This window comes from Rhinolophus sinicus, linkage group LG01 (genome assembly GCF_036562045.2).
Source record: "Rhinolophus sinicus isolate RSC01 linkage group LG01, ASM3656204v1, whole genome shotgun sequence".
Classification (NCBI taxonomy): domain Eukaryota; kingdom Metazoa; phylum Chordata; class Mammalia; order Chiroptera; family Rhinolophidae; genus Rhinolophus; species Rhinolophus sinicus.
Genome location: NC_133751.1, coordinates 134,627,017 through 134,639,770, shown reverse-complemented (window position 1 = coordinate 134,639,770; position 12,754 = coordinate 134,627,017). Strand labels below are relative to the sequence as shown.

Below are 12,754 nucleotides of genomic sequence, written 5' to 3'. Positions count from 1 at the left end.
TCATGGTGTTTCCCAGCGTATCCTTTGTTGAATATTAATTCTTAAGGTGCTTCCTTGGGTTGGGTTGGCTGGGGTGGAAGGGAGGAGGGTTCTTTGTTCCATTAAGTGTTAAGTTTGGGAAACAGTAAACACAGTGTTCCCACCACATGATAGGTACTCAGTAAATAGTTATTTAATGAACAAAAGAATGAACGAGTGAACATAAGTATAGTACACACTAGCATATGCTTTGGCAGGATCTATAGTGAAGAAACATTTAACTTTGTTTAACCCAGCATTTTCCAAACTTATTTTCTCACCAAAGCTTCTCTAGTGCAACAACTACATGGGCCTTATGGAACTAGCATTGCACAAAACACACCTTGTAAAACCCCGGCCTAAAGGACTCACGCGGTAACCATACTACTTACTCTCCCTCCCCCAAACCTGAGCTGTGTCTTTATAGGCTGAGCTTTGTCAGCCCCCTCTCCTTGCCTGTTCCCCACGCAGACCAGTTTCCTTAGTCCAGTTGCTAACGCTCTCCTCTTTCTTCATTGGCTCAAACTCGGAATAATCTTTGATCAGTGATGCTCTCTTTGCATCATTTTTTTTTTTCTCACATGCTGTCTTCCAAATCTCCTTTGAGAAGCAAGACCACTCATAATCTCTGTCTTGTAGACTCTTGTGTATAGGTATTTATTTATGAGAATACCTATAGGTTGAACTCACAGTATTAAGTACTTTTTATTGAAATCTCTCAAAAAGACATTTGTAAGTGCTGTATTCCACCATGGCATGCATTTCAGCCATGGCATTTTTAACAACAGATGCGTCCTCCGTATTAATGGCCTAAATTTACTTGACTTACTTTACCCCTTAACGCCTTCCTACTTGATCTTAACGCCCTCCTCTTGACTACCTCTGTCAGTCAACTAAACAGACGCTTAGCTTCTCAACTTGAGTGAAAATAGGCTAAGGTGCCCACAATGTTTCCTGTGTTTGCCACTAACCTTAACAGCCGTTCAAGCGCCTCTCAAATCTAGTCTTTTCCTGATTGATCTGAATGTGGCCTTTGGCCCTTCCTATAGGTTTAACTCTAGCTTTCTTTGTTTGGATTTGGATTTGGGAGGAAGCAAGCAAATTTAGGCCTAGAAAGTACTCATTCCAGCTGTTCCTTTAAACATCGCCCAATGTAATACCGGGGTTTGGGACAGTGCCTCTCCCAACCATGTTGGGATACAGAGGTGAGAGGAAGGAAAGGTGTTTGAAAGGAGAGAAGGCAATAGGGAGGCTCTGCTTCTGTTTACAGATTGACTACTGAATGGGATCAAATTGGGGTGGGATCCCATGGCTAATAACAGATTGGAAGTGATTAGAGTATCAGAATATTTCTGAAAGTAAAAGCAGGTTCTGATACAGAGACCCGGAAACAGGGAAAGATATTCTATGAGTAAGGGGGCAGTAGCATTTCTTTAAGAAAAATTGGGGGATTGTTAAATAGTAAACCTGGCATATGCTCTAAAAGGCAGCTCCCTGATTTTCTTCCTACCCCATTCTCTCTTTCACTCCTTACCTCGGGAGCTTTTCTCTTCTCATTAGCACCTCTGCCAGAGTTGGAGCTGAGGAAGAGAAAGGAAGTGTTCAGACATGTGCCTATTTGCATAGCCACTTCATTGAGTGAACGCCAGGCCTCCACATTCTGTCCAGGTCTATAGAAAAGCCGGTTGCACCCCATCAGTGAGGTATTATTTTCTTTTTTAACATAGTATGGTTTATTGCCAAGCTTCTCTTAACTGTACATTACAAATAGCATCTGATTAAGAATGTTCTGGATGGGTTAATTAGTGTGGTGACTATTATTAAGCAAACTGCTTGTTAGTATTATGCCTATTTGATCTTGGTATTGATGTGAAGTAATTGACCATAAAGCTACATTTAGAAAAGCTGGAATAAAGTTTTTTGATTTCTATAATGTCAAGAAATGGTTCATATTAAACATGTCTATGAAAATATGAGTTTCATGGCACAGAGAATCAGAGTAGACTGTGTGGGATGATAGATGAGGATTGTTTTATTTTGATTTCTTGTTTTTTAGAAATATTAATACATCTCTCCAGCTGCTTCAAGACCAATTCTGCTAAAACAAAGTAATAAAATATTATTATTTCAGCTTACTACTGCAGAGTATATGAAAACAAATTTTATTTTAGCTTCCCTCACCTAAAGGACACGTTTCTTTTTAGATTTACCTAATTGCCTAAATACTTCTTGGGTAACAATCACTATATGTAAATAGACTATTAAAAATGTGAGACGATATTATAAACAAGGGAAGCATAGCATGTAACCACCTTCTTTCAAATACTGGATTATTATCTATATTATTTATTGGTATTTTGTCCAGTTCTATTATTAAGTTTCCCTAGCTATAGCATTTCCATGGGGAGTTTATTCCACGAGCTAATAAATTATACCGTCAGGGAGTTTTTCTTGAAATTCAGCTTAAATTTTCCCATTCTTAATTTCATCTCATTACTCCTAGTTATGCCCCCTCATAGCAAGCTAAATAATTATTCTCTTTCCTTGGAGACTCCTATTATGTACCCCTCTAGTTGTCACTTAGCCAGGCTATTCATATTTAGCTCCTTTAATCTGTCCTCATAAATCAATTCTTCCATTGCCTTAATCATTATTATTGCTCTTCTCAGGACTCTCTAATTTTCAAACATACACAGTTATCAGGTGACTCAGATGAAATCAGCATTCGCACAGTAGTGTGTCCCCTCAGACTTGGTACCTTCCTGCCCTGTACAACGTGATCTGTAACAAAATGGCATGTCATTTTGCTGGTCAAATCAGCATAGGCTCACCTTGTCAAACTCCAGACAAACTTAACAGTGTTTACCTTGTGTCCTATTTGCATTCAGGTTTATTTTTATTTTTTTCAATTTCATAACATTAATAAGCTGAGCTTGGGGTCATTCTTCATCTTTGTACTCTGCATCTTCTGTGTCCTTATTCACCACCACCTATCAAGTCAGTCATCCGCAACCTGTGTTTACATGGGATTCTGTTCCTCCTTGAGAACATTTAGGAAACATGCTGAATAAAAGCAGGCCTAGCACCTTGCCCACAGCTAAATTCCTCCTCAGTTACCAATTCCCATTGTTTACAACCCTTCAGCCAACCTCCCTTCTCTTTTAATTTGCAATTTTGTTCACATGCTGGACAGTGTAAATGGATTTTATGAGTAAGATGGGTCATGATACTGTTTTCTAAAATGAAGCAATGTTGTTTTGATGCCCATCAAATTGTTTTTTGTTTTTTTTTAATTGTGACTCCTTGGTGAACTAAGTTTGTAATTCTGTTAAAATCCTTTGTAAGCTTGCCTGGCATTCCTTATCTGACTTAAACAAATAGGTTACTTCGCTTGCTTTATTGTTGTTTGGCAGATATGTACAGATATTCCTTCTCTTACCATTTGTTCCATTTGTTCAGGAGAAATTGAAGATACTGTCATAGTCTTTTTTTTTCTTCCTTACTTTTTGTGGTGATCAGTGGGAACGTTTTAATTGATTTTTAGGTCCTTAGAATCACCTCAGTATTTTCAATTTATATCAGGGAGAAAGTTGGGTTAGTTCCCTTAAATATTTTGGACCTGTGAGATCTGAAATTATAATCTGTATATGCCAAAGTTTCTTTCCATTTTACACGAAGGATTAATTTATTTAATTAAGGCATCCCAAGGAGGGTTAGCACCATTCTTTGTGTTTTCTCTACATACAATTATCTACTTAATTCTTGGGGCTAGGGGTATCCTTATATATTCAGGTGATTTTTCTCAAAGGGGTTTGTGAAATAAGCACGAAGCCCCCCAAATAAGCCTTTTGATTCTGGAATGTACACAGCATACTGCAGCCAGACTCTGTTTCCAGCTCACAGTGGAACCCCAACTGTTCCTTAGTGTTACTCATCAGCCCAGGCTTTCAAAACTAGTGAATGTTCATCCTCTCCCCCCTCCTCCTCTCACAGTGACTGTTCTGATCCCTCAGCTCACTTCTTAAACTCCATCTCCACCTCTACTCACCTCTCTAGAAATTGATGACCTGACCAACGCTTTGGTCACACACCTTAGTTAGATTCCACACCTGCAATGTTTTTGTTTTCAAGTTCCTCTTCTCTCTTTCTTCCCTCAGCTTTGTAAGAAAGCTAGGATTGGGGGAGACCGTTTAGCTCAGGTGGTTAGAGCGCAGTGTTCTTAACACCAAGGTTGCCGGTTCAATCCCCACATGGGCCACTCTGAGCTGCACCCTCCACAGCTAGATTGAAACAACTATTTGACTTGGAGTTGATGGGTCCTGGAAGAACACACTTAAAATAAATAAAAGTTTAAAGAGAAAAACAAAAGAAAGCTAGGATAAATTCTCTTGTATAAGGCCCTACTCCCCCCACCACACACACACACACACACACACACACACACACACACACACACACCAAGAATCCTGCTATTATCTCCCAGGTTATGTTGTTTTTCTGCTTCCATCTTGTAATACTTTTCTTTTTCCCCAGGATCCTGCTCTCTTCCCTAGGAATTATCCCTAAGTAAACACCCAGAGAGCCACCCCTGTGTCCCCATGCCCTATTGAAGACAATTCACCTTGCCTCCCCACTCTCCTCCTGCCTACCTCTCTTTGTCTGCCCCTGTCGCTCTTGTGTGCACACACCCGAACCTCAGTCTGGCTTCTGCCTGCTCCCGCCCTCGAAACTGCCCTTGGAGGATCCAGTGATCTACTACGTAACAAGGCCAAAAAGGTCCTTGTTTCCAGTGCTACAGCACCTCTGCAGTGTTTTATATCTGTTTTTACCCATTTTTAAGAGTTCTGGAGTCTTTTTTTACACATTCTTTTGGGGCTTTTAATTCAGTAATGTGATATTATTCTCAGATTCACTTTCTTCTCTTCCAAATGTTCCTTACTACCTTCTACCTTGGTTCTTCTTCCTCTCCCACCTCTTCTATGCATTTACTCTCCATTGCTTCACTTGTTCAACAAACCAGGGAAGGGGCCCAGTCTCTGGATGGGTTAGGGACTCAGAAAGCACTGGCTTTCCGCCCCAGTCTGCCTCCCTAGTCCTCAGATCCCAAGACCTGAACCCAGCCTCTTTGGGCTGCGTCATATTCCCTGAAGAGTTCTTGTTCTTTCACTCACCTTTCCTTTGATCTCACTGTTCCCTCAGTCCAGAACTTGTCCCTCTCTGCCTTTCAGAATCCTTCAGCTAAAACTCTCTTTAAGCCTTTCTTGGTTCCCAAGTCACAATTAATCTCTGGTTCTCAGTGTTAAAGGTTAGAATGTCCATTCTTTATGTACTGTGTTCCACTACAGGTTAGTTGGTTGTTTGCATCTGTCTCCCACTGTGTTTTCTAAGCACTACTGCTTTGCTCATCAGGAGATGGTGAACTCCTTGATTTCATTTGACGTAGATGCTTCTATCAACAAGTAACAGATATCTAACTCTATATGACAAAGCATTATGGGAAGATAGAGGAGAGATGATAATGAAAAGATATGAAATATACTTCGAGAAATATTAACAAGATCAATTTAATGAAAAGCGTGTACAGGTGCCCAGGAATACAGAATAGTCATGGGAGCATAACTGTCCAATGTTAATCAGGGAAATTTCAAGCATTTTTATAGGTTAATGAAATAAGGCTAGAAAATAAGCACTGGACCAGGTGGGCACTGGGAAAAGGAAAATGGCACTCCAGAAAGATGAGTGAAGAAGTGATAAACCATCACTCTACTCTTATTTTTTATGGTATGTGCAGTGCAGGTTTTATAGCCACAGAACTTCTTTGGAAACTATTCAAAGAGAGTCTGGTCCAATTTCAAACTTTGGAACTTTCTCTTCATAGCTGCTACTCTTTGCTCTTTCTCTAGTATTTTTGTTCTGTCTTTACCTTTCTCAGTTTTATACATCATTGTCATGTTCTTACAGAAAGGTGAGGGGTAAATTTTAAACAGTATTTTCACTGATAGCATATTGCATTCCCTTTTTGTAACAGATTCATGCCCAAGCACAAAACAAGACATTTACAGAAGATGCTCAACCTTCAAGGAAACGGTAGTGCAGCTTCAACCGTGGCACTTCCTTTCCAACGGGAGCAGGAAAGTTCAGAGAATTTGTTGAAGAATTTTGATGCAGAGCCTGGACCTTGTGATGCTGCACAAGAAGAAAACCTGGGCAGCTCATTCGTGCACGAGTCATATTTGAAAACATGCAACTTGTCAAAAAATTCAAGCTCTCCTCATGGGGAAAAGGAACCAAATCCACATGACAGTCCGCGTGGAGGTGATGCTCAACCAAGACCACTGCACATTGTCTGGCCTCATAGGTGGTAAGTTTAAGGCACCAATTTAATAAGACTTATGGAACTGGTAGTAGAAGACCTATTCTGACGGCTGACTTAGTAATTCGTTGTCGCTATAGCTTTAGCGTCAGCAAAAGATCATGTTAGTGTGGCTGTAGTACTAACGTGGTGTCGGTACGTTTATATACATAGTTGTGTACTTTATTCAATTTGAATTTTTGTATTACAGATAATTATTTGTAGTAATTTTCTCAACTAACAGTACTTAGCTAAGCACTTCTAGGAAATCAAATCTTGTTCAAGAAGTTTTAAAGTATAACAATAGGATTTTATATATATATGTGTGTGTGTATACACACACATATACACACACACACACACACACACATGCTGTCATTACGACACTATTTCATATATACACGTTGCTAAAGCAGTATTACCCTTAAAACAAAACCAATTTCCATTATATACTAATTTGACCAGTTTCAACTGGGTGCCTTTCTTTTTTCTCTTGTCATAATATGTATCAGTGCATTTGAAACAATTTCCAGTCTCCCAAATGCCTCTGTATTGTGCCAAGCAAAATACTTTCTGGCAGAATCTTTTCTAAACAGAGGAAAATCGACTGCAACATATAATCGCACCACATAGATACTCACAAACTTAACCTTGGCTCCTATAAATTAGGATTTAAAGAGGTGAAATGTCCTGATAATCTTCTGGTATCAGGCATGAACATTTTAATCTAGTTTTTATTCCTCCCAGTTAGTTTAATCTGCATGTGGCCTGATTAGAGTTCACTTCACCCCCAGATGATGGCCTCTTTATTGCAGAAATGCTGGGCTGATCATTTGGTCCGATTTTCTGAGAGCAACTATTTACAGGTGAAGGAATAAGCACAGCGCACCGGCCGGGCAAAGCGCCTTTGCCGAGGATTTGACTCCCGCACATTAAAACTCCAGAAGCTCTCACTTGATCTGCAGCATCTGGTACCTAAAGGGATTTTCATCTTTGACTCTACATGTATGAACATGAAATTTAGAGATTCAAAGTTGATGTGGAATGTATTTTTTGGATTTGTCTATTCAACGTCACACTTCCAGCATAGCCTTTCTAAAGGAGTAACGTTTATTTTTAAATCATGTTTTACTTAGAATGTGGCAGGGTTCAGTTCTTTTACGGTATTTTAAAACACAGTGGATCTGGACGAGATCAACCTGTTTCAAGGTAAAATAGATGTCATCATTTACTCCCTTTTGCAAAGCTTTTCCTTTTATTCTGCTAACCTTTGGTTGTCTCTGAAGTAAGATTTATTGCAGGAAAATCAGTTTGAAAAGTTTGATTCTGGGTTATCATAAAAATGCTAAAGTAAATAATTTGTGGACTCCTATTGCAAACCAGCATACGGATGTGGGGGAAGAGGGAGAGCCGTGTTATCCAATACACCGCACAAAATTAGACAGAGCTCTGTTAATAAAATTAACAATATTAAATTGAATAATTCCCTGTCTTCCTTTGTATATTTTTGCTTTAATTTAATGTAATTGCCTAAAGTTAGTTGTTTAAAGAGATGCAGAGTTACGTTTGTGCACATTCTTATTGTTAAAGCTAAATTATTTTTAATTTGGAGAAGAGGGAAAAAAAGCCGCATCAGCAAGAGTAAATGCCAAAATATAAAAGTAACACATTCATCCTTACGGGTAATATAGTAGAACATTGGAAACTTGGAGGTTGCCAGACACATAGCTAACATTAGGGCTAATTTTGAAAATCTAGCGTGCAGTCAATTTTACTGATGCCTGGGGACATACAAGGTAGAAGCTGACAAGAGAACTAATTTTGTTTGGGTTATTTACTGCTATGCATCATCCGCGGGTTCCCGCCTGACACACAGCTATATGAAGGGGGATATTATCACACACTAAAAATTTATGTTGACATTCGATATTTGTTCAATATGTCAGCAGTATTACTTTCATAATCAAAAGAGTAAGAAAAAGAGAAAAGAAAAGCACTTTATGCTCATATAGATATATCTTTTTAATAACAGTCTATAAGGTTAATATAGTTTACCTTTGAGAGTATACAATGAAAACAAGCAGGGTTAGGAGGGGAAATGACAGAAAGCATCAACCCGCGCTGTTTGTTTGCCATTACCTAAGCGAGCCATGTCAGCTCTCTGGCCCGCGTCTGATAGCTATTTGTTGTACAGAGAGCACAGCATAAAAAAAATATCAAACTCTTAATACTATTGTGTGCCCATAACCATCTGTCACTGCTAGCCTGGAGATGAGAGGAAGATTACGAGGAATAAACACTGAGCCGCCGAGCATTGGTAAAGCCTTCGGGCAAAAAACTCTTGTGGGGACATCAAAGACATTCTAATTCCGAGGCAGTCAAGGATTACAGTGTGTAACCTGTGCTGACAACAGATAAATGACTGGCAATATTGTGCCAGAGCTGTTGGGTCCTGCATGGAGTACTGATGATGATGATGATGATGTTATCTTGCAGAATGGACTCTGCTGGGATAATTTTATGATAAAACACTTTTTTCAAATGCCACTGGGTCTAGGCAGACATTTACTAGCTACAGGGGTAGCAATCAGTTTCTTCAAAATTTACTGTTCTAAGCCCATTAGAGTTCCAGCGCAGCAAGACTCTTCAATGAAAATCTCAACCGCCTATATTTTCTTTAGGAGAATATATGCAAATGTTGTGAGCTGAACTCCTACCCTTTAGTGGTAGGTGCTTTATCATCTGATTTATGGAAATTTGCTCATAAAAATACAGTTTATTTTTAATTGGTGAATATGAATTAGAAAATTAAGATTCCGGTTCAGCATTCATCCAACATCCTCTGTTACAAGCACACATTTATTTAGACCTCTGATCGCATGGGTGGAAATCAAATAATTGACCAGTCAATATGAATTGTATTATAAAGGAAACCATGGTTTCTACTAGACATGACCAGGGTGCGTTTCTTATTCAGCTTTCTGAGTGTGAGCCTCCCCCAGCCTTGGACTTCACGTGTTCTGGTCAGTATTACGAGCTACTTAATCTACCTGCTTGAAGTGAGGTTTTCTTTAGAATTGCCTGCAGGAAGCACTTTAGTCTGTTGCCTTTACGCAACACGTATGTTTTCCAGAGAGAAGGTATTTAGGACAGTAGAATGCATTGATGATCGTTTCTCCTATAAACATAAAGGAGAAACAGACACTAGAGAGGGCAACAGGACTCTCAGAGCCTGTCATTACCTTGCCTAACAAAACAAAACTAAAGCCCTCCTTCTTATCATAAAAAAATATGCCCATGAAATCATGCAGTTGCAGTAGCCAACTCTGAAAATGAAGTGATGCTGACCTCATTGTGTTAGTTCCACGCTGGGATCATGAATGGCCTAAAATATAGTGTTAGCCTCTAACATATCTCGTACTAAGTCAACCAAATGTAGAGCCCACTTGCTAGGATATGTATCAAAATCAAAAGTGACATTTTCTCGAAGATACATTCTGGCTTTAAATCTGTGTTAAAATGTCTGTGCATGAGAACAGGCCCTTAAATGCAATGCTTGCCCCCTCTCTTCATTCTTTCTGAATCTGAGCTTGTCAAGGATTATAGTGTGCAACCTCTGCTGACAGTAGATAAATAACTGACAGTATTTTAGCAGAGTTGCTGGGTTCTCTGCAGAGTAATTTGTTTTCTGCTTTCTACCCAGTCTTTAATGTTTTGTTATAAACATGTATAGCAAGGCACAGTTAATAGAAATGACTCATAAAGACCTGTAAAAAATAGATGTAATTGGCAATGCCTTTTTTTAAACTATTTTCTTTCCAAACATTATACAAATATTATAACATTGTACCAGGTGCCAACTTTTATGTAAGTTTCTCTTAATTATAATGAGCATGAAAGACACACTGCTGGAAGGACAGAAAAAAACCAAGTTCACAAGACATTGAAAGACAGCGCTCTGAAGACTGCAGTTCTCAAACTCTTTGATCTCAAGACTCCTTCACACTCTCAAAAATTATTGGTACACCAAAGAAATTTTGCTTATTGGGGTTATACCTGTCAGTATTTACTGTATTAGAAATTAAAACTCAGGGAAATAAGTGAGAAGAGTGACATTATTTTACAGTTTTGGAAATCTATGTCTAAGTAGACGAGAGTTGGACTTTTAAGTCTGCTTAAGTATTCAGTGTGTTGCAATATGTTGTTTTGGTGGGGGTTTATGAAGAACATTCTGCCCCACAAAGAGAATTGGAAAAGGAAGGAGTGTTTTAATGACCCATTCAGATTATTATAGATATTCTTCTTTGATACTACACCGGAAGTCAAGTACGAGTTTCTTTAAGGTTAGTTGAAACCACTCAGTGACTCTTCATGCTCTGTTACTAGCGATTTAAATAAATGTTGTAGCATCATGCATTGGCCACTTGGAAAATTTCGCTTCACTGAATTATACAGATTTTCCAAATGCTGACACAGTTCATTATTTCAAAAAATCACATTGTTAATGTCACCATTCATATCAGAGACATTTTTGATGATTGGGAAGTTGTCAAGCTCATGATGTTGATACAGTTTTTCCAAAATTCTGATTTTCAATTAAAAGCTTGAATTGATCATTGCAAATATTATCTGTTGTTCTCCTTGAAGTGACAGGTTCTCATCGTTTGTATTTCAGAAAATGTCTGCGAAATCCCCGAGTGTGATTAAGCATGGTTTGTCTATCAGTTGTTTCTTTAAGTAAAATTGGCATTTCATGAAAAAAGCAGCTAATTCAGCTCATAACTCAAACAATCATATGGATACTTTTCTCAAAACAGTTATTGTACCTGGGTATGCAAAGGTGATTTGTGTGTATTTCCAATGTTATTACACAGAGTATTAAAAGAGCTCTCCTGAAAGGGTGAAATTTAATAAAAATATTAATTTTAATGCTTCTTCAAGGACCTTCTTTAGTGAAACTGACTTTTTTTTTCATTCTTTTACTGCAAGTGCACGTGGTTGAGAGTACAATGACTGCTAGTTCACTTTTGTGCCATTGCCTTGAATCATGCTTACGCACCAGCGGTTTTACCCATTAGTGCTTTTTCAGTATCAGAGCATGTGTCAACACAGTGAAAAAGGCAGATCACATCTTTGTATTGTTATGAAAATAGTTTGACTCTGCAGCCTCCATGAAAGGGTCGTGAATACCTTCAGGAATTCACAGACTACCCCTTGAGAACAACTGTCAAATGGCACTGATAATGACATATGTAAAAATATGTCTTCCATCCATCATGAAAATTGCCTAATTTTTAGTTCTCATAGACAAATTTTTCTTTCCCTGAATGTTAATATACTAACATTTAGACTTAGAGTTGATAGCAAACAAGTGTTCATGATATAGAAGAAAACTGTCTCAGACCAAACAGAATTTGTCATAGCGTGGGCTCAGTAGTTAGGAAGCCATCGGAGAGAGACCTGTAAGAAATTTCGTTCTGATCTTAAAGCCTCTCTGAGTGGCCCATAAGCAGGTGTATTCTGGGTAAGAAAGATGAAGTAGTTGTAGGCTGTGAGGCATATTCAGGAGATTGAAATTGTTAGGAGTAGCTAAATTATAAATTTCACCATGACCTCATCACTTGGAATGTGGGGAAGGTGTCAGAGCTTTTCACTTAAAGGGGAATGATTATGTATGAGTTATATGATATTTGCAGTATTTTCTGTAAAGTAATGATAACACAATTTACGCAATGTGGGTTATGGTTAGCGGTGTGAATTTGGAAAGGAAAAGTTCCAGTCATTGAGAAATAAAGATAGATTTGAAGCACACTGAGATAAATCATGTATATAGTATTGGAAGAATTTGACATACTATATTTTTAGAAACTTTGGAGATTTCTGACTGAAAAATGATTGATGTAAAATGGAAAATTATGTTTTCTACTTGAGAGTAAAATAAATTACTATTTTTCGTTCTTTGACTCTCTGAGGTATAAATATGCAGCTTTGAAAACAAAATTGACAACTGACTTCTGAAAAGATGTGTGCTAAATGATTGGATGATAATACTTTTCAGGCCAAAATAACTTATCTTGGTTTTCTTATTGCCCATATAGCTTAGAAAAAGTTTGGTGAGTAGATTGTCTTAATTTTTTTTTTTTTGGTTTTACCGGTCATTACCTGAGAATAGAATACTTTTAGAGGGCAGACTTCAGATGCCACAGCAGGATGTGAACAGAGAGGCAATGCTAACTTTTGGATACCTGTGTTCTTTGTTCTATTTCAGTCTTCTGTATAAATCTGTTTGTCTAAGGAAGAAATGATCCGGATGGAAATATAGTTCTGGAAAAGATGGTGGTATGGTCTGGCCATCTGCCTGTCAGCACCCTCCACCAACCTTCC

At 38.3% G+C, this 12,754-nt stretch overlaps 1 protein-coding gene across 12 annotated transcripts in view; it reads left to right on the top strand.

Moving 5' to 3' along the window:
- Positions 1–12,754, top strand: part of GTDC1 (glycosyltransferase like domain containing 1) — a 361,227-nt gene that overhangs the window by 294,729 nt on the left and 53,744 nt on the right. For all 12 annotated transcript variants that reach the window (XM_074335850.1, XM_074335867.1, XM_074335834.1 and 9 more), the window contains one exon: positions 6,047–6,379. In XM_074335850.1, coding sequence (XP_074191951.1) covers positions 6,047–6,379 — 333 coding nt within the window. The remainder of the gene's footprint in view (positions 1–6,046; positions 6,380–12,754) is intronic.